The sequence below is a fragment of the Heliconius melpomene genome, chromosome 14, assembly GCF_056956725.1.
Source record: "Heliconius melpomene rosina isolate 202511_hmr_F chromosome 14, ASM5695672v1, whole genome shotgun sequence".
In the NCBI taxonomy this organism is placed as follows: Eukaryota; Metazoa; Arthropoda; class Insecta; order Lepidoptera; family Nymphalidae; genus Heliconius; species Heliconius melpomene.
The window spans coordinates 7232582-7253216 of record NC_140402.1 but is presented as its reverse complement, the minus strand read 5'-3'; the positions used below and the strand labels follow the sequence as shown (position 1 = coordinate 7253216).

The following is a 20635-nucleotide window of genomic DNA, read 5'->3' as shown; positions in this document are numbered from 1 at the left end:
GATTAATAATATTATAATCGCAAGTATCAAGTTATATACTCTTTGGAAAGATAAAAAAAACATATTACAAGAGCGCGAAAGTTGACAATCTCATAAATTTAATTTTCTAACCGTAATATTTATGAATTGGAGTATAAAACCCAAAAATTTAAAGAATAATGCCACGAAGAAAAATAGTTAGTAAAGCAGTAAAATGGCTAAGCGATGAAATTATAAATGAACAAAACATATCAAATTCCTTCCATTACTATCAGTAAATATAGTTTGTTCTTGTAACATATCTAAGTTTAATTTCCAATGTTGTCACTTGTTTTTATTTTTTCAGAAAATTTCAATTTAAAGACATTATTGCTGAAGTCGGTGACTTTGTGCTAATATCAAATGCAGATGCTGCCGAACCTGATACAGAAGGTGGATGTGATGCTGCGAGACTTCTGTCTTTATATGAAGATACGTCTAATAATAATGATCCATTCAGAGCAAAAGTCCAATGGTACTCCAGACACAGTGATTTGCCTAAAGAGTGTCTTAATCACTGTAATAATGTTACTTTTTATGATAAGGAGGTAATTTTGTTTTATATATGATATAAATATAAATTTTAACCAACAACTGTATATATTACATTTTCATTTTTCATTAACATAAATTTATAAATTTTTGCTGCCTGATGCTATTGATTTGGTAAGTTTTTTTACTCCTTATGCGTTTTTAACCTCACTTTTGTTTTATTTATTTTTTAATTTTACAGGTAGTAGAAGATCATAGGCCATTTGATACAGACATATCAATTGAAACAATTTTCAAGAAATGGCACATTATATTAACAGTTACCAAAGATTCTTATGATATGTTAACCTTTAATCAGTACATCTGTAGATATAGACTTATGCCAATTGGTAGGAGAAAATTTCATATAGAACCAGTATTAGAAGAAGAAAGGAAAGCTTTACAACTATTGACTACGCCTAGCAAAAATATTGGAAGTCCCATCACAAAAACACCTAAAACACCAAGTAGCTTAGTAAAAAGAATGAGCCGTGTCTCATTGTCAGAAAAAAACTGGAGTGTAAGTAAGAATGATGGTACGAAGCTCCTACTAAAAAGAGCCATATTGGCTGACAAAAACGACAAAGATTCACCAAAAAAATCAACACCAAGAAGTATGAAATCTACTCCAGTTACTGAAACCCCTAGGAGTTCTAAAAAATTAAGTAAAAATAACATAGAAGAAATTTTGTCTATGGAACTAAAAGAAAACTCAGATGATGAAATGCCAACTTTAATTATAAGGAAACACATAACAGCAACACCCAAGAGAAAAACACCTATAAGAAAAATAGATGAAGAAACTCCAAAAAAAGTTTTAATTTTTGAGGATGATGAGAAAGAATTATATGCAACAAGATCAGGTAGAGTTACAAGAAATCCAGGATATCTTGAAGAAGCACTGTCGCCTGTTAAACAAACACCAAGAAGAAATCGTAAAGAAAGTACTGTGGATAGTGAAGATGAAATTAGAGTGCCGAAAACCCCAAGAGTTCCCAAGACTCCTAAAACACCTAAAACACCTAGAACACCTAGAACACCTAGATGTAGGACTTCAATTGCAAAAACACCCAGGAGTGTATCTAAAAGAATATTAACCAGTGAACTTACACCTACATTACACAATAGAGCTCATTCAGTTGATAATATTGATGGTACATTTTTTTTAGTCACATTTTGAAAAGCAAGTTATTTTTTTGCTTCATAATGTATTTTGGTAGTTTTCAACCATGCAAGCACAGGGAACCTAATGTTACAATACTTCATCCCCATGTACTACCCAATTTTCAAGACTGGGTGACAGAACTCAATGCCATGGTTTGTCTTGTTTCCAGAAAATGAAAATAATTTATGCCCCAAATAGGAATTGAACCTACAACCTACCATCATGCTTACAGTCAGGCTTGCTGCTTCACCACTGAAGCCTGTGATTCTTTTTAATAGAATGTGAAGATGCATATTACTTAATTTAAATATATATTAAACTCCATATATTTTTTCAGAATTTTTAAATGAAAACAATTCTTTACCTGGGAGAGAAAACCAAATGCATGAGATTCTATCATTTGTTAGAAGTAAGCTGTTGCATGGAACAAGTGGGTAAGTAATTCTTATTGGATTCTTATATATAGACTAGCGGACGCGCGCAGCTTCGCTTGGTTAGTTAGGAGTGAATTCTAATAAACCATGAAACATGTGTTCAATGAAATATTTTTAAGAGTCGAAATTTCAAATTTTATACATTTCGGTGGCCATTTAAAGATTTTTCCATACAAACTTTCTACCCCTTATTTGCACCCTTAGGGGAAGAATTCTAGAAAACGATGAAACACTGTGACACACGTGTTCAATTAAATACTTTTACAAATCTAAATTTCAAATTTTATGAAAATCGGTGCCGATAAAATTTTTTTTTCATACAAACTTTCAACCCCCTATTTCACCCCTTTAAGGTTAAAATTTTTCAAAATCCCTTCTTCGTGGATGTCCAGATTACGAAAGTAAACATCTGTCCAGATTTCACGTTTCTACCATCAGCGGTTACGGCTGTGCGTGCGTCTTACCTCTGTCAGTGAGGACAAGTCCTTTTATATATATATATTTTATATTTATGCCTATCCTGTTATAGCTTACCTTAGTGTAGGTTGTCTAATATATTCTTTAAAATTTTTATAATACTTATACTTTTTAGGTGCATGTATATATCAGGTGTGCCCGGTACTGGTAAAACGGCTACTGTCAATTCTGCCCTGAAAGTGCTGAAGGGGGAGCCAGATTTACCTGAGTTTCAACTTGTCGAAGTAAATGGCATGAGGATTGCTGAACCTAGGCAGGCCTATGTGCAAATATATAAACAGCTGACTGGTAATTTGTATATGTCATATTAATAATTTAAAAAAAATAGTATGTGACGATAACTGCAATGGTTGTAAGTTCAATCTCTCCTCCTCTTCTCAAAAAAAATGTCGGTTTTAGTTTTTTTACACTATATCTCGCATAGAGATAAAGGAAATCTTGTATAAAATAATTATTGCCCATAATTCGATACTTTCTTCAGAGAAAGTTGTTGGTGAGAATTAAACCCACAATTATTATGTTTACAGTCATCACTGTCTTTTATTACTGTTTTATAAATAATAATAAAATATATTAAAATGAAAGATTCCATTGTTTTTTATATTAGGAAAATCTGTAGTATGGGAACAAGCTTGCTCTCTACTAGAGAAGCGTTTTACAAATCCTGGACCAAGGAGAGTGCCAACTGTCCTACTTGTAGATGAGGTATGTTTTTATTATAGATAAAAATATATTATAATATATAGTTTGTAGCACTTTATTAAGCACTAGCGGGCCCCTGCGGGGCTACGCCCGCTTGAATTCAATTCAGTAAAACAATTGTATAAAATAACTGTTATGGCAAATAGCAAATTTATCGAACTAAGTACTAGTAAATTGACATATCTTTTTTATTTATGAACCGATTGTAATAAAATAAACCCTATATGTTTTCGGAAGCTTGCCAGAATCCAATAGTGAAAATCGCATCTAATCGGTTAAGCCGATTCCGAGATTAGCGATAACCAACGCACAGACAAACAGACAGAAATTTTAAAAATCTTTGTTTTGTGTTCTATTACGTTAATAAAGGTTCCCAATAACATTTTTTTTAAATATCTTCCAAGACCAACACAGACCCTCTTACTTTGTTAATCACTTGACTAAAAAAAAAATATTTTTTATTTATCAATTTAATGAAGTTACATGTAAAATTAAAAACTTAGTTTCTTAACACTAGATGTAATGCTATATGCGTCATTTTAATTTTTTTTGACATTTACCAAAATATTATCCTGTGCTTAATGTAAAATAACATTTAGAATATTAATAAAATACACAACAATTAAAAATATTTAATAACATGTAAAAATATTTTTTCAGCTAGATGCCTTATGCAATCGTCGTCAAGACGTAGTCTACAGCATAATGGAGTGGGCAGCCCACAACACTGCCCTATTAACAGTATTAGCTGTAGCCAATACTATGGATTTACCAGAAAGAGCCCTAGCAGCGAGAGTGGCGTCCCGTCTCGGCCTCACAAGACTTACCTTCCCACCATACACCCATGGACAGTTACAGTCTATAGTCACTACCCGGTTAGCCGGTGCCAATGTTACAGCTGATGCTGTGCAGCTTATTGCTAGGTGATTGGTTTCTTTTTTTTTTATGTTGGAACTATTTGTTATTCTTGTATGTATGTATTGCAGGGTGGACATGGGTACAAGTCCGCGATAATGGGTGGGTTCAATTCCCACTTGGGGAAAAATATATATATATTTTCTCATTTCCCCCCTCTGGAAACGAGACTGAGCACGGCGGTGAATTACGTCACTCAACACGCTATGCCCCGAAAATTCGGGGAAGGTGGAGAACGGAAGTGTCTTAATGGAAACTGAGTGTCTCTATACTAGGTTTCCAAGTTCCCGCTGCCTAAAAAAATAATATATTTTTTATTCCTTACGTAAAAATAGGAAAGTGGCATCAGTATCAGGTGACGCGCGTCGGGCACTAGCGCTTTGTGCTCGCGCCCTGGAGATTGCTCGTCCCAAATGTGCGGGACTCCAAGAGGTGCAAATGGCGCTGGGAGAGGCGGCCTCTAGTGCTGCTGTGAGAGCTATCAAATGTTGTTCCCCTGCTGAGAGGCTTATGTTGAGGGCTGTCGCTGCTGAGGTTTGTTTTTTGTATAGATATCGATGTAGTTTGGGCGAAGTTTAGCGATTAGTTCTGCGGTTTAGTTTTGGCGGAAAATGGGGAATGCAGTGTCTTAATGGTTCTAGGTTCCTTACTATAACTAGGTTCCTTCTATCTACCCTGCTATATGCGAAATACAGCGTGACGCTATTAAAAATAGACAGCTTGCTAGTATTAATACATATATTTATAGGTTTAATTGGCACAAATATGGTGTAACTAAAATACAAATGGCTGTGTGTGTGAATAAATGTTGCTCGCCTATTAAGTAAATGCGAGTAATGATTTATAAGCTGTGGCTGCTGAGATGTAATTAGCCTTGTTTAAAAGGTTAATTGTAGAAAGTGAGAAGAAAGAAAATGTCTTCAGCCATTTAAAAATTATCAGCATTTTTCTAGTTGTCTGTTAACTTTTTAATTTAATTTTGGAAATTTCTTATTTTTTTTTAGGTGGAAAGAACAGGTTCTGATGAAACCACATTATCACGAGCACTATCAACAGCAGCAGCAATCATTGCGTTAGATGGACGGCCATACAGATCTGCCACCAGCATAAGGGCACCAACACCGTCCCAGGCCCACACAATATGTGCAAGATTGGCAACTATTAAGTTACTCTTAATGGAACCTAAACCTTCGGAGCCAAGGCTTTTATTGAATGTTAGTGCTGATGATGTTCATTATGCTACTAAGCAATTGAGCATATAAGTCAGGTTAGGAAAAATGTGGAAATTGTATTTGTTTTTGTTTTTTTTCTTTTGTTAAAAGGTTATGTAGTTTTTAAAAGTTAAGTACAAGTTCAAATAATTGGTAGTATAATTTTAGTTGTAAATGTATTCATCACAATAATAAGTATAACATTTTAAGAAATGCAACTTTAAGGACATGCCGCCTTCAATATTAATTTCATATATTCAAAATGCAATTTTTAATTAAATTAAAATTGATTTTTTTTAGTATTAATGTTATTCATTTTACGTAATAGAACATATTTTTAATTTACTTTTTGACTGATCTATAATATTTATAATAAGAAGTGATGATTTAAGTTAAATATATTGTTACAATTAATAATTATTTTTTTTTGTTTTATTTAAATGTCACCCATTTGTAGTATCTTGACTAATGCTTCGACGTTGTTCTCAGTTACTGCTTTCCTACAAGCTGTTACTACAGCTTTACTGTATTTTCCTACTGAAAAACCAATAAAATATAAATAATATACAAAATTAAGACATGGAAGTTACTTTTATATTTAAATTTAAACCAGAATAGTCCACAATCATGACAAGTGTGCGGCTGTAAACGAGACTGGTTTTGGGTTCGATTCTCAGTCAAGGAAATTAAATATTTTATATTATCATTTCTTTAATGGATTTGATATGATAATAGTGGTAGCTTTTTGTCTATATTTTTTTGTCTTTATTACGACGATTCAAAAGTGCTCGTAATAGTCAATTTGAATAAAGAATAATTTGAATTTTGGCAACGATGCGAAGCGCGGCATAGAATTTCATCACCAATACTACTCTCTCGTCCTAACTAAATAGGTTCCCTCTGGCTACCCCCGACACGTGCGGGATACAGCATGAAGTAAAAAAAAGGCTATTATACTAAGTATGTAGCTTACCCCTTAATCTAGCTGTTTGTTGCAAAATAGTGTGCAAATTCTTCAATGACGCCATCGCCTGCTCTTGTGTTGCGCGACGAATGTGACAACTTGTTAACAATTCCTCGTTTAATAATATAACATCTTTGTATCTATTTAACATCTCCTTCCTAAAAATTTGAGAGAGAATAAATTGTATACTTATGCAGTTTAAACAATGTGACATCCTTTCAAGTCCCCCAATGAGGTGATGGTGGCTGAGGATTCAGATGCCGGTCATACAGATATGTAAAAAGAATTTATAAAAAATATTTATCATTTAATACCTATTACTTGAAACTTGCTTCAATGACGATTGTAAAAATTGCATTTATTATTTTCAAACAAGGGAATTTTTAACCCATAAATTAAATATTTGAAATTTTGTTAAACCCACAGTGAAAGGCCTAAAAGTTCAATATATTTATAAAATAGTTTTAATATAATGTGTATGTCCGACAAATGAGGGAAATGATCGAATGATGAATCTTATTTAAATAGAAAAATTCTCCGAATTGGAATATAACTCCAACCCTTTATATAATCTACATATATACTGCTTATGGCACACCAAATATAATAATAAACATTGAAAGTCCCCTTAAATACCACTGTTATACCCACAAATCATATCCAGCCGCATCCTGTGCTGCAGGCAGTAATGCGGTGATGAGTTGTGCTTTTTCAGCAGTCTCTGCAGCAAGCCTACATCTAGTGTCACCTATCTCAGAAACAATGATCATTTCCTTGCGCAAATTTTCCTCTGCTTGCGGAAATTTTGCTGTTGTCTGTAATATTTAAAATTGTTAATTTTGTTTTTTAAGATTCACACATGCAGAGTAGGCATAGGAGACCTAGTGTGAAGATACTCCTTTTCTTATATGCCTAGGTTTAGGGGCATCACATGAGTGGTGGATTTCTATTTGTCTTCTTGCCAGAGGGCAAAAAGAAAAAAAATAATTTCCCTGGAAATTGAACTCACAATTATCACATTTACAATCATATGCCACAGCAAACTACATACACAATGGCTAAATAATCATATTTCATCCTAACAATATCCCATTTTAAACTTGTTCATTATTTATTATTTATTATATTATAATATATCAAATAACTTATTTAAATAAGTAAAAAAAAGGTGATTGGTGTAAAATGATAAATAAAACAGAAAAATATGTTTGTATTATAATTATTTAATTTATTTTTATAAAGTACAAAAACATTAGACACCTATTGACCATATAATTCAACAAATCCCACACATTTCACTGGATTGAAGAAAAACATGTTATTATGGGGAGGTTCACGCTGACTGACTGCCTTTACAACTTCTTGGCCTATAACACCTCCAACTACTGCTGCAGCACCAGATACAATTCCAAATACATCAGTTAATAGTGAGTCACTTATAAATCCAACAGGCAGAGATAACTCTTTTACAAGCTCATCTCTCATTCGTAATAATATTTCAGTATCAGCTTTCCTCTGGGCTGGGTCTGGGTTTCTATTGTATTCATCTCTGAATCTCAAAAGAATTTTCATAACAAAATATGATGGGTCCCCACGACGCAACCTAGACCGCAGCTCAGGTTTCGACCAATCAGCAGACAAAGCATTTTGAAGAGGAACATAAATAGCTCTACGTTTCACAGTAATACTGACAGTTTCTCGTGCATTCTTTTCATTATCATCAGGGCCACGCTTTACGGCTTTATGTTGTACTATCTCTTCGGAATATTCGTGGTCAATTAGATCTGCAAACATATATCCAAACATACCCCAAACGTCACCACACAAGAATTTTCGGTTACTATCACGACAAATGTTATTAATACGTTCAAGTTGTTCTTGCTTCAGTCCAGTTGCACAAACGATGTCAAATGCTTTAAAATAATCATCGGGTAGGTCATCAACTGGCTTCGTCACAAAACTAACATCTACCATTGGGTTCAAAGCCTTAGCTCGTGGTAAGGAAATTTCCGCTCTGTTCTCGCCGATTTTGTCAGGGGGGGCCAAAAACTGTGAGTATAAGTCTGTCTCTGTTAGTTTTTCATAATCTAAGAGGCAAACACTCTTTACACCTGATAGAATAATGTTTTTGGCGATTTCGGCACCTAGGCCGGACAAGCCGATGATCAAAACTTTTGAAGCTCGCAGTCTTTTTTGAGATTCTAATCCCCATAAGCGGATTTGGCGATCATATTGTTCAGCTTCGGCCTCAGATAGCTCAACTTCGTTGTTTTCAACCATTTTTATTAAAGTAATCAAGTTATTGTTGGTTGACCACTTGCCGCTTCGTTTTCGCTTCACAATTTTTTGAGTTTGACACTAATGACAGCGGTTCACAGAGTACACTAACCACGCTAAGGCATAGAGCTAACAATTTATAACTGAAACTCGAATATCGATACATAATATATATAGGCTATTGCGTGTTTATTAGTATAAAATATTTATTTATTGATATTGTCGGCACGAATTTAATGGTGGGATGATATAATTTTATATTTTTTTTCGCATTTTAAAAAATCGATATCTATAATGTATTGTACATCTGTGGCTATGAACGACTGTGCGCGTACTGACCATCTACTGTAAAACTAAACTTGCAAACACATTCAAATGTAAACTAGGAGGCAAAATGTTTCCTATTCAGAGGTGATTTTAAAATGTATTAAATCATCTTCACGCTGTTTCCCGCACACAGCAGGCTAGGCAGAGGGAACCTAATGTTAAGACACCCTGTTCCCCACTTTCTGCCGAATTCTGGAGGCATTGCGTGTTGAGTGGAAGAACTCAACGCCGCGCTTTGCCTCGACACCAGAGCGAAGAAAATGGAAATATAAGAATAAAATAAATATGTAATCAAATACAATGTATGTATTAATTTTACTTAACAGTATTATTACGTACCTGTAGATTAGTTAAATTTAGAAAAATCGCTAAACTCTGTATTAGATTTCCAGCAAGTACTATATCTTGAGTAGAAAATTTGACTTTACCGTCTGATTCAAAATCTAAATTCAAGCGCGATCTGTCTCTTAAACATAAAAAACTTATATGCAGTTCCCGCATGTCCTCGTCTATTTCAACCTCATCGTCTACAAGAAAATTTTGGTTGATCCAAATACATATTCTTTGAATTCTTTCAGTAATTTGAAACGTTACATAGCTTTCGAGATTAGCTTTTATAATTGATGGACCGGCCAACACGTACATAGCAAATCGTGGTAGTTGCTTGGTGAGTTCGAAAATATGAAACTGTTCGCTATCTGCGTAGCCAACTAAAGTCTAAAACAGTAAATAATTAAATTAGTAAGGATAAAGTAAACTTTTAAAAATCTATATTAATAATTAGTAAGTAATAGTACAGCACCTTTATATGAACGTCGACGGGTACATCACGTGGAGGCTGTAATGGAATATAAAGAATAGACTTCAATTGCCCTGGTTGAGGATGCCTGGCTAATGTTTCGCCAGTTTCGAAAATACCTTCAGCTAAAGCTAATGCCGCTCGTACAACTGTTTCATTATTAGTGGATATGGCCAACTGTAAACAGCCCTATAGGAAAAACCTTAAGTGAATTATTTTTTACTATTAAAGTACCTCTGGAATATGATTCCTTCAGACATTCGTCACTCCAAATCCCTACTTATATTCAAAAGTCGTCTAACTAAGTATTTTCTTTCCTTACAATAATGATGTATTTATTTATTTGCAATATAGTATGTATGAATGTATATATGTATATATGTGTATATTTATATGTATTATGTATTGTATGTATAGGTTTTATATTTATTAAGTTTACGTAAGCTTTGCACCACATTTTGCCCTAACTCTTAGATGTATCCTATCCTTGGATTGGTTGCCTGGAAGAGATCACTTTTAGTGATAAGGCCGCCTTTGTGCATTTTATGTCCTAATACATTCATCGTAAGTAATTCTTGTAAATGTGCAATAAAGACTTTTATTATTATTATTTATTATTATTACCTATATGGACCAACAAATTCTTACAATTTTTGAAAATGGATGTTTTCACGTCATAAATGCTGAACGGATTTAGATGAAACTTTACTATAATATATTAGAATAACATATAAGTAACAATTTATGTAAAGATTTTGTATAATATGACTATAATATAACAACAAGTTTAAGCGGGTGAAGCTGTATGTGTCCAACTATAACGATAAAAAACATGCTTGTTCAACTAACATTTTCTAAATCAGTAGCAACAGCTACTTGCAATCTCGTGTTAGTCGGCATAGCGGTAGTTGCTTTTTCATGATCGCTATTTACATTTGCAGCATTGGCCTCGTAATGTTGTAACTCAACCAGCAAAGCCTGCTTCTTGTTCAATAACTCCGTAATTGCCAATTGATCCTCTTCTGAAGCTATCTTTTTAGGGCCATTATTCAAGCTCATATTTTCTTGATACGGAGGATAACCTAATACTAGAAAGTATATCATAAAATAAATTTTAGGAAAACAAAATAAAAATATCTACTGCGTAAGCCTAAATCTATATCATATTAATTTTAATTTCAATTTACGTTATTAATTTTAATGATTAAGTCTACAGTTTTTTTTTATGATATTTAATCTAAATTACCTTCTCCTTTGTCTGAAATACAAACAAGATCGGGCACACCAGTGAGCCGGTAATCAGCCAGCAGCATTGCTGCGCCATTTGAGCGCATCTGAACTCGGTGCAACACTCGTCCTGCGGCATCCCTCCAATCTATTCTACCATTGGACCAGCAACATGCAAGCTTATCTCCAGACCATTGAAGAGAAATGGCGTTTTGTTTAGACTATAATTGTAATTATTTATAAAAGCATAATACTTAATAGTCGTATTTTTTAGGTTCACACTTTCTGTCCATTCACATTCACTGCTACATGTGAATGAACAGAAAGAACGTTATGTTAAGATACTTCCGTTTCCCGCATTCTGCCGAAATCCTGAGTTAAATGTGATTGTAAGCCTAAAACTGACCTTAACTCTCCACAATCTAATGCCTTCTTCATATATACCTATAGTTCCATTTGCTAAGCCATAAGCAAATCTTACTTCACTTATTTGAGATAAACAAATGACAGGACCTGTTTCCGCAAGCTCCATGATGAATTGATTGTTTTTTAAAACTTTAATATAAGAATCTTCACAACCAATAAGTAGCTAAAAGAAGACATTCATAAAAAGTCTAACATTCTTGTTCCTAATATTTAAATATTATTATAAATTAAACGAGAATAAATAATCTTACCTCATTTTCACCATCTTTATCAAAATCAAAAGCAATCATAGAACAAACTTTTCCACTGACGACATTCCAAAATATTTCTTCTCCTTCTGAATTAAGAGCCAGAACAGAGCTATTGCCACCAACAAGTACCAACAATTCATTGTGTTTGCCGAAATGGCTTACTATAATAACATTCACACCATCCGGAGCTTCTTTGAAAAATAGATCAGAATTGTCATGTACATCGTAAGCTGAAATTGTTAGTCGTAATTAATTCATAATTAAATACGCTATAAGGTATATTAGCAGAAAAATTGAGGGAAATACCTAAAATTTGCGTTGGGGAACCTATGAGTAGAATATCTCTATTACAATCATGCTTTATTGGACCGGCAGCCAAAGCTATTACAGCTTGACTGAGATTTAATTCTGAAACCTCCCCATGAGCGTGTGAACGTTGAGCTCTGCCACTTACAACTCCTCCGTGAGGATGGTGTATTATAATCTGATGAAGAAATTGAAATGGAAATTTTTAATAGTTTAATACTATTAAAACTCAATTATCAGAAGGTCGAGCAGAAATTATTAGGTATTATAGTTTTTATATGTAGGCAAAACTTCTTCTATTAATTTATATTTTATTGACATAAAAACTAAAGGACAAAACAATAAATATATTAACAATTCCATTACTTTATCATATCCAGCTGAAGCTGTGAGACATGAGTGTGTGCCATCATATTTTGCAATGGTTACAATGCCAGGCGTAACTTTATGATTTAATTCAAATTTAAACACTGGTTGAGCATTGGATGGTTGCATTTTGAAATATTACGTGTTATCTTGTAAGTACTCGTACTTTCAACTTAACTCTAATACGTTGTGATATACGCGTCGTCATAGTAACTAACGTTAAGTAAAATTGAATTTAATTTCGTTTTTAATTTAATTTGAATAGGATTTCATTTTTAGGCTTACATTTATGTTATATATTTTATTATATGACAAGACAATAATAATATTTATTAATTATAATGTTATAAATAAACAACATTATAAATGACCCTATTTTTTATAGTTAATACATGCATTCGAACGTCCGTTTATGTACAATACCCACAGAGTACTTTCCAACATATTATAAATATCAATCGAAATTTATGAGAATGGATGGAGGCTTGTTCCGTCGTTACATAAAAATTACAGAACGGATTAAGATGAAACTTCACAATAATATAGCTTAGTTGCTAGTCTATTTATATATGATGTACTTATTCGTTTCCCTACTTTTCGCCAGTTTAGGGAAACTACTAATAACAGATCAATCCCGTGCTATATTTTTATAAATATATTTTTATATATTATGATAGTACTGAGTTTGATTATGACCTGCCCTAATCCCCAATTACCACAACGGCGATTTTAGTAACTAAATTTAGTATCCCTAACTCTTCATAATATAAATCTTAATAAATAAATTATGAACTACAAAATAATTTAAATTTGAAGTCAAGTTGAACATATTATGAAATATATATTTTTCGAAAGTGCAGGACTTATAAATAAAAACTTTGAATTAAAATTCTGCAAACAATTATAATACAAGGTTAAAACGTCAACGTGACATTTGTCAATTTGAAATATGTCAACTTTATTGTCAAAATTTTTGAATCACTACTTATCACGATAGACAAATTACACTAAATTTTGTTCGCAAGTACGGAAGGCACTGAGAATACATATTTAGAATTTTGTCGTTCATTTTTAAATAGTATGTTTTAAGTGATTTATATCTAACCAAATGGGAAGTGAGTTGAATATAGAGACGACAGGATCCAGGTTAGTATTTAAATAAATTTCAATGAAACAAAAATTACATATTGCGCAATTTGTTCTATTGTTATTATTTTAATTATTTTTTCATTCATTTCATTATCAATTAGCTGCTTCTATAACCATTACATTTTGTAGATTTACAGATCATTCTAAATCTTAATTCACCTGTAATGCCGGGACTTATTTCGTGGTTTTGTACTTGGATCTTAAATATATTTTCACTTTTTCATCATATCATTTATGGCACTTTGAGGTAATGATATACAATTTTATCCATCATGCTTGTAGTTTCAATTGCAATGGTGTATTTATATCTTAAACATACTATGTAGTTTTGAATTACATCATATTCTTTTATATATTTTACATGAAGATATTTTTTATATATTACTAATAATTACTTGTCTTAAAATATTTTATATATACACATTATTAAATTTGCTGAATACACTTAGAATCATTTTTGTTGCATTTTTTTTCAGATTTAGTAATTTTAATTAATCAAGGGCCAATGGGATTTGACAAGCAAGTTGTTTGTTAATTTCTTTTAGTTTGCTGTTTTATTTCATGGTTGTTATTTTACTACACATAATATGAAAGCATTTTAATTGTGAATACATTATAAAATAAGATTTTTGTGTAACTGATATTACTCAAATAACAGTTTCATAATTCATTTCACTGTGCCTTATCTTAAGGTTTATTAATTTCATTATTATTATAACACACATTAAAATTTATTTGTATTGTATTAGCTTAAGGAAATGTTATTATGTAATTAACATGTTTGGCATGTTTTTTGCTCCTTGATTGTTTTGTGTTTATATATGTCCTATTTCTCAATTTCAGTTCTCTAGCCAGAACATGGATTGGAAATGTTCTTTCCTTTATGTGGAAGTAAGATTCATTATAATTGATGATTCTTCACATGTTCGCTTCTTTAACATTCAATTATTTTTGTTTTCAGTTTGAGCTAATTAGGTGTTTATTTTTCATGTCTTTTTGGTTGTCTTTATATTACTTACATTTTCCAGATTTGATGGTTTAATTATATATTTTTTTGTGCTGGCTTCTGAAAATATTGTCACTATTTCTGGTTCTAATTTTATAAATAACACTCATTTATTAAAATGTGCTATATAACAATTTAACGACAAATATATTTCCTTTCATTAAAATATTTAGGTTTTATTTGAATTATTTTGCAGTTGGACCGGAGGCTGGTTCAGCTGGACTCGTCAGTCAGATGTGATGCTTCGCAATATTGAGCAAACCATTCTATCTTGTAAGTACACTTCAATATTAGCAACATAAGTAATGTTTTATAAGAAGTGAAAAATTTTGTACACAGTAGATATAAGACATGCAGTTAGCATTGTTGTGTGAATATTATAATTCTATAACGATAATATATCATTTAAGTTCTTAAAACATAAATTGAGGCCAGTTGGTGCAGGGACACAATGGATTCAATTCTCGCTTGAAATGCAATATTTAATATTTTTATTTCCTCACTATATTAAGGCAAAGCGCGGCGTTGAGTTCCGCCACTCAACACCCAATCCTTAAGAACTTAGTGGAAAGCGGGCAAAATAAATGTCTAGGTTTCCAGGTTCCCTCTGCCTACCCTGCATAGTGCGGGATACAGTGAGAAGCTAAAAAAAGACAGATGCTACACCACTGTGATATGCTGGCCAGTGCAATTGTTGATATCTGAAAAGTAAAATATTTTACACAATTATGATACGAGAGTCAAATAATTTTCAATAATATCATAACATTACGATAGATGTTTTAAATTAAACATATGCTTTGATTTAGTTACTATTATCACATTTTAAATAAAATAATTTATTAATTATTTTAATTTAACTAACCAGTTTTAAATTATTCTTTGTAACTAGCCTACATTGTAGGTTAAACCATCACTAAATGCTTATGAAATCGAAACAATATATTATATTAGACAATGGCATCTAGATAAATACGTATAATTTTCGAAGCGTTATCAAAGTACGATTAAATATATTGCTGCAATCGAATGACCTTATCAATTTTCGTGTCCCCTTCGTTCCGGGATGCGAGTTGTTGATACTTATCTTTGTTTTATATGTATGTCAATTTTTATTATTTACTAGCTATGCCTTTAATTTAAGCCGTTTATAAGATAGGCGTGCACAAACGCACATACAAATGAATAATAATTTTAAAAACCATAGTTTTAGTTCCTATTAGGTAATTTGATGAATGCCCAAATAAATCGAAATTCTAAATCGTAGATTTTTTTCAAGGTACATTCTATGAACAAACAGCATTCACTTATATTTTTATTATATATTCATTATTTATAGACCATTCGTCTTTTACTTTGAAGTTGAACTTTCATATGCCGTCTAAGATTACGACATAAATTACTAGGATTTTATACAAGAGTATGTATGATTCATCGAAATTCTGCCAGTCAATGCATTACATTTTTTGCTAAGTCACTGTTATTTAGACATATGATATTTGGGGCTGGATGAATATTGTATTTCTTATTAAACTATAGTACACTACGTTACCGACTAAATGTGATGTTACAAATACACTCCGTTCCTCACTTTCTGCCGAATTCTGGAGACATTTCGTGTTGAGTGGCGCAACTCAACGCCGCCCTTTGTCTCATGTTTGGTTTTTATAAAAGAGTTAATAAGAATTTAATAACAAATTACATTTTAAAAGCATATAGGGTCCAGATGGCATATACTATTTATAGATCGAGGGGATATTTTTTTTCTTTCATTCCCCCGAGCGAGAAGCAAACCCACGACCGTCGCGTCGCGTTTAAAATTAGACTTATCTAGTAATGAGCTATAATTCTCGAGAAGAGTACTTAAATAATAAATTTTGCGCGTATTACTTTATTATTATTTCCGACCTTGGCAGTCACTGTTGTTATTGCGGAAATTATTTTTATCAATATTGTTCCACAAAGTAGGTATGTAGGTACCTAGTAGGTACATAACGATTTCGCAACAAGGTTATCTCTAAATTAACCTTTACACTGGAGTGTCTCGTTGTACCTGATATTGACTCAGCCCAGTAGATATTACACAATGGTCTTACTGGACTTTTAGACTTTGTGTATATTTTTATGTATATTTATTATTTACTGCACTTTATCACGCGGTTCCATTGGGTTTTAATTCCATTGGAATTTATTAACTTAGTATAGACTTTGAGGCCGAGGATTGCGCTCGTGGTGCAGGCCCATAAGCGTGTGACTGTAAACGCGACAAGTTGTAGCTTCAATTCCCACTCGGGGAAATTAAATGTTTAATATTTTAATTTCTTCGATTTGGTGTCAAGGCAAAGCGCGGCGTTGAGTTCAGCCACTCAAGATGCCTCCAGATTTAGGTTTCGCCGCAGTGGGGTAAAGACGCAGGCATAAACAGGAGGATAACCCTCCTTCTCCGTTTTTAGCGCATATGTAAATAAAAATATTAATTTAAAAATATATTCTTGTCTGCCTGGTCAGCACATCTTCTACCAATTTTAAGAATGGATATTAGTTGAGTTATGATTATAACAACTATATATTTATCATCATTACGTTACTTCATATCGTTTCAAAACATTATTATCTAGATAACATATTTTCTCCTTGACACAGGATTTCGATGAAATCAAAATGAGACAGTGCTGTCTTATTTTTATTTTATCGTACATAATAATATTACACACATATTTGTCACAAATACTTTGCAAATGTATTATAAATTTTTAAATAATAATAATTATTAAAATGTATATCACATCTTACTACAATATCTTCTCTGAATTTTCTTTGTATGTTTCGATTTTTTAGGTGTGAAGACAGCCTATAAGCGTTTCTACGTAGATATTGGGTCCGTAGTGGGCCAATGCGACAAAATATGGACAATTTCGTTAAACGACGAGTCCCCAAAGACGCCGTTGGTCATGTTACACGGAATGGCCGCGGGAGTGGCTCTCTGGTGTCCTAACTTGGACGCCTTCGCTGCGACTCGACCGGTGTACGCTCTTGATTTGTTAGGTATGTATTGAAATTAATATAATGATTGTAACTTTTATCTTTTTTTAATGAATATAACGAAATGATGGTTGTGTTTAATTCTCATTTGGAGAGTCATTATATTTAAAATATTTTCTATCTAGACCTAGTGGCTTCCCGCACCTTTGTTTGCGTGAATTTTGTTTTCTCCCTTTCCTGTGGGAATTTCGAGAAATCCTTTCTAAGTTCCGCTACCCTCCTCAAAAAAAATGTAGATATATGATAAGTTTCAGCGTTCTTCACCGCGTGGTTCCGGTTGTGTTGTCTGTCAGATAAGTAGTTACGCGGAATGTAGATAAGGATTGAGCTTGATATCACTAGATTTTCTATGCAGTATGTTAAATAGATAGATTATTATTTCTTTTTTGTACAATGATTTTTTTTATTTATTTAAATACGAATTTTCCTATCAGGATTTGGTCGCAGTTCCCGACCAAAGTTCGCAACAGACGCCGAGAAGGTCGAAGCCCAATGGGTAGAGTCGATAGAAGAGTGGAGGCGCGAGGTCAGGATCAAAGAGTTTATACTGCTGGGGCACAGTTTAGGCGGATTCATTGCCAGTGCTTATGCTTTGAAATATCCTGAAAGGTGAATAATATCTGTATTATGTATTAGGTACTTTTTCTTATTCTGCCCTTTGAATAATTTTATATGCGTTTATTTTTCTTTTAATAATGTGTAGAAAATAAATGCAAATGTGTTTTAAATTTAAATAATATAATTTCAGGAATAGATTATCTTTATCTATTTATTGTTCGAATTAATTCAAAATTCATCCTGACTACAATATACAAATTTTAAAATTTAAAAAACTGCAGTTGTATAACATTAATAATAAAAAAAACATTATTTCAGAGTACGCCACCTGATTCTCGCTGATCCATGGGGATTTCCGGAAAAACCATCGAATGTATATGAAAAATTTCAAACTCCTTTTTGGATTAGAGTTGTAGCAACAGCTTTACAGCCCTTAAATCCCCTTTGGGCAGTCAGAGCGGCGGGACCGGCGGGAAAATGGCTGGTTAGCAAGACAAGACCGGATATATCCAGAAAATACCAGAGTTATGTGCCCAATGCTGAAACTGTCATACCTGAGTACCTGTATCAATGTAACTCACAAACACCAAGGTAAATTTATCATTACATTGCTCACTCAAGAAGAAAATAATAATAAAAAAAGAAAACTTCCATAATAAAATCTACACAGCCAGCTGTAAAATAAACCCATGTCAAATAAAACTTTGAAAAATATTTAAAACATTAATTTTAATTTCTAGCGGTGAAAGTGCCTTCCACGCTTTAATGCATGGGTTCGGATGGGCCAAGAACCCCATGATCCATCGTATAACCCAATTGGACCCCACTCTCCCCATCACGGTGCTGTACGGGTCGCGCTCGTGGGTCGACAACAGTACCGGACAACTGCTATTGGAGAATAGGCCCGATTCTAGAACTTATGTTCAGGTATGTTAAAAAAAATATATGAAGAAATATAAATAATGGAGCTATATCAAAAAATAATAATGAAATTAGTCATAATAAATGTTTTTTTTTTAATAAATTATTTGTGATTCTTAATGTCAATTTGATGCCTTGAAAAATTATATTTATAGAATTATAATTACTGACTTAAAAACTAAATAGTTAAATTGCTTAAATTTTTTGTTAGTCTAGAAAAGGATATGTGGTGCCGTGCTGTGCCGCTACGCCACGATATTTTAATTTATTTAACACATTTTAATGAATTATTACCTTACAGGTTATCAATGGTGCCGGCCACCATGTATATCTAGACAAGCCAGAACAGTTCAACAAATTTGTTCTAGAAGCATGTTCCAAAGCAGACGTAGAGCCCAGACAAATTTTAGATAAATCTGATTCCAATGAAACTAATAATACAAATAGTACATCTTGATGATAAAGCTAGTGAATAATTTTAGCTTACGCATATTTTATTTATATTTTGTCACACTCGTGCCTACGGTTATGGGATCGCTTGTGCCCAATGCAAATCTCTTTTAAATTTTATTTATGAAATAATGTAGATATTTGGTTAAATAAATTAAATTGTCCTAATTGAGTTCTAATATTGCATAGAAATTAGAATCCAAAAGATAAAAAGTTTTACTTGTTAACTTTTTAGTTTATTGTATCTAAAATTATGTTTGTATTTTTTTTTTATAAAATCATACAATAATTTATTATATTTTTGTTTTTTTACTTGTGTAATGTAAAGAATAATTGACTTGTTGAACTTCGTCAATGAATTGTAATTTCTCCAGTATTATATTTAATAATAATTTCTTTTTTTTTACTTTTGAAATATTTGATGCTGGCTTAGTATGGAAAAAAAGTTAGTTTTTGTCAAGTAGAGACAGTATTGCTTAAATATTTAACTAGAGTATTTTCTTGTAATATAGAAAATTGTCCATTATTTCTAAATAGCCGAACTTCCGTAGATTTTTTTTATTTGTAAGGACTGAATATTTGAGTGGAAATTTAAGCGTGAATTGCACAAATATAAGTTGTATTTATTGTGCGAAATATAAAGAGCAGCCTCTATTATATTGTTGAGCTTAAGATTTTTATACTTAAAAATATAATTTGTTGATCACATGTTTTGGTTTTATTTCATACCTTCATTTTAACTTTTAAACAGTTCTTCTTAGGCCAGTCGTGGCGTAGGGGCAACAAGCATGTTTGTAAACGCGGCAGGTTATGGATTCGATTCCCACTCGAGAAAATTAAATATTTTCATTTCTTCGCACTGGTGTCGAGGCAAAGCGCGGCATTGAGTCCCGCTACTCAAGACGCAATGCCTCCAGAAATTCTCGGAAAATGGGGAACGAAATATCTTAACACTAGGTTCTCTTTGTCTCGACACCAGAGCGATGATATGAAAATATAAATAAATATTTCCTCGAGTGTAGATCGAACCCATTAATGGGGAATAGTGTGTCTTATGACTAGCCTCCCTATGCCTATCTTGCTTTGCGCGGGATACAGCGTGAAGCTAAAAAA

The 20635-nt window shown here is 32.6% G+C and overlaps 4 protein-coding genes across 10 annotated transcripts; 2 read left to right on the top strand and 2 right to left on the bottom strand.

Moving 5' to 3' along the window:
* Positions 1 to 29: 29 nt before the first annotated feature.
* On the top strand, positions 30 to 5872 carry Orc1 (origin recognition complex subunit 1). 2 transcript variants are annotated; one of them, XM_085197294.1, is made up of 9 exons: positions 30 to 176; positions 326 to 566; positions 752 to 1703; positions 2052 to 2148; positions 2741 to 2913; positions 3233 to 3330; positions 3988 to 4250; positions 4578 to 4776; positions 5247 to 5872. In XM_085197294.1, exons 3-9 carry the CDS (start codon positions 851 to 853, stop codon positions 5502 to 5504), a joined length of 1941 nt encoding a protein of 646 aa, XP_085053420.1. In that variant the 5' UTR covers positions 30 to 176; positions 326 to 566; positions 752 to 850; the 3' UTR covers positions 5505 to 5872. The 2 variants fall into 2 exon arrangements, with proteins under 2 accessions (XP_085053420.1, XP_085053419.1); XM_085197293.1 differs by having other exon boundaries at positions 45 to 253.
* Positions 5605 to 12630, bottom strand: LOC146532222 (BBSome complex member BBS2-like). Of its 2 annotated transcripts, none has more exons than XM_085197295.1 (11): positions 12397 to 12630; positions 12031 to 12208; positions 11725 to 11954; positions 11454 to 11636; positions 11067 to 11268; positions 10670 to 10908; positions 9824 to 10009; positions 9361 to 9738; positions 7069 to 7232; positions 6427 to 6575; positions 5605 to 5990 (listed from the first exon to the last, which is right to left on the bottom strand). In XM_085197295.1, the coding sequence occupies exons 1-11, from the start codon at positions 12523 to 12525 to the stop codon at positions 5890 to 5892; spliced, it is 2139 nt and encodes a 712-aa protein (XP_085053421.1). In that variant the 5' UTR covers positions 12526 to 12630; the 3' UTR covers positions 5605 to 5889. The 2 variants fall into 2 exon arrangements, with proteins under 2 accessions (XP_085053421.1, XP_085053422.1); XM_085197296.1 differs by having other exon boundaries at positions 5605 to 5987.
* On the bottom strand, positions 7621 to 8797 carry Aos1 (SUMO1 activating enzyme subunit 1). The gene has a single exon (XM_085197297.1). It carries the CDS (start codon positions 8695 to 8697, stop codon positions 7678 to 7680), a length of 1020 nt encoding a protein of 339 aa, XP_085053423.1. The 5' UTR covers positions 8698 to 8797; the 3' UTR covers positions 7621 to 7677.
* A 729-nt stretch (positions 12631 to 13359) lies between the features above and the next one.
* On the top strand, positions 13360 to 20230 carry puml (pummelig). Of its 5 annotated transcripts, XM_085197107.1 has the most exons (9): positions 13381 to 13542; positions 13675 to 13792; positions 14389 to 14436; positions 14748 to 14824; positions 17390 to 17596; positions 18028 to 18202; positions 18470 to 18742; positions 18892 to 19078; positions 19374 to 20230. In XM_085197107.1, the coding sequence occupies exons 2-9, from the start codon at positions 13710 to 13712 to the stop codon at positions 19527 to 19529; spliced, it is 1206 nt and encodes a 401-aa protein (XP_085053233.1). In that variant the 5' UTR covers positions 13381 to 13542; positions 13675 to 13709; the 3' UTR covers positions 19530 to 20230. The 5 variants fall into 5 exon arrangements, with proteins under 5 accessions (XP_085053234.1, XP_085053236.1, XP_085053233.1 ...); XM_085197108.1 differs by lacking the exon at positions 13675 to 13792 and having other exon boundaries at positions 13360 to 13542; XM_085197111.1 differs by lacking the exons at positions 13675 to 13792; positions 14389 to 14436 and adding an exon at positions 14022 to 14064.
* The last annotated feature ends 405 nt before the right edge of the window (positions 20231 to 20635 follow it).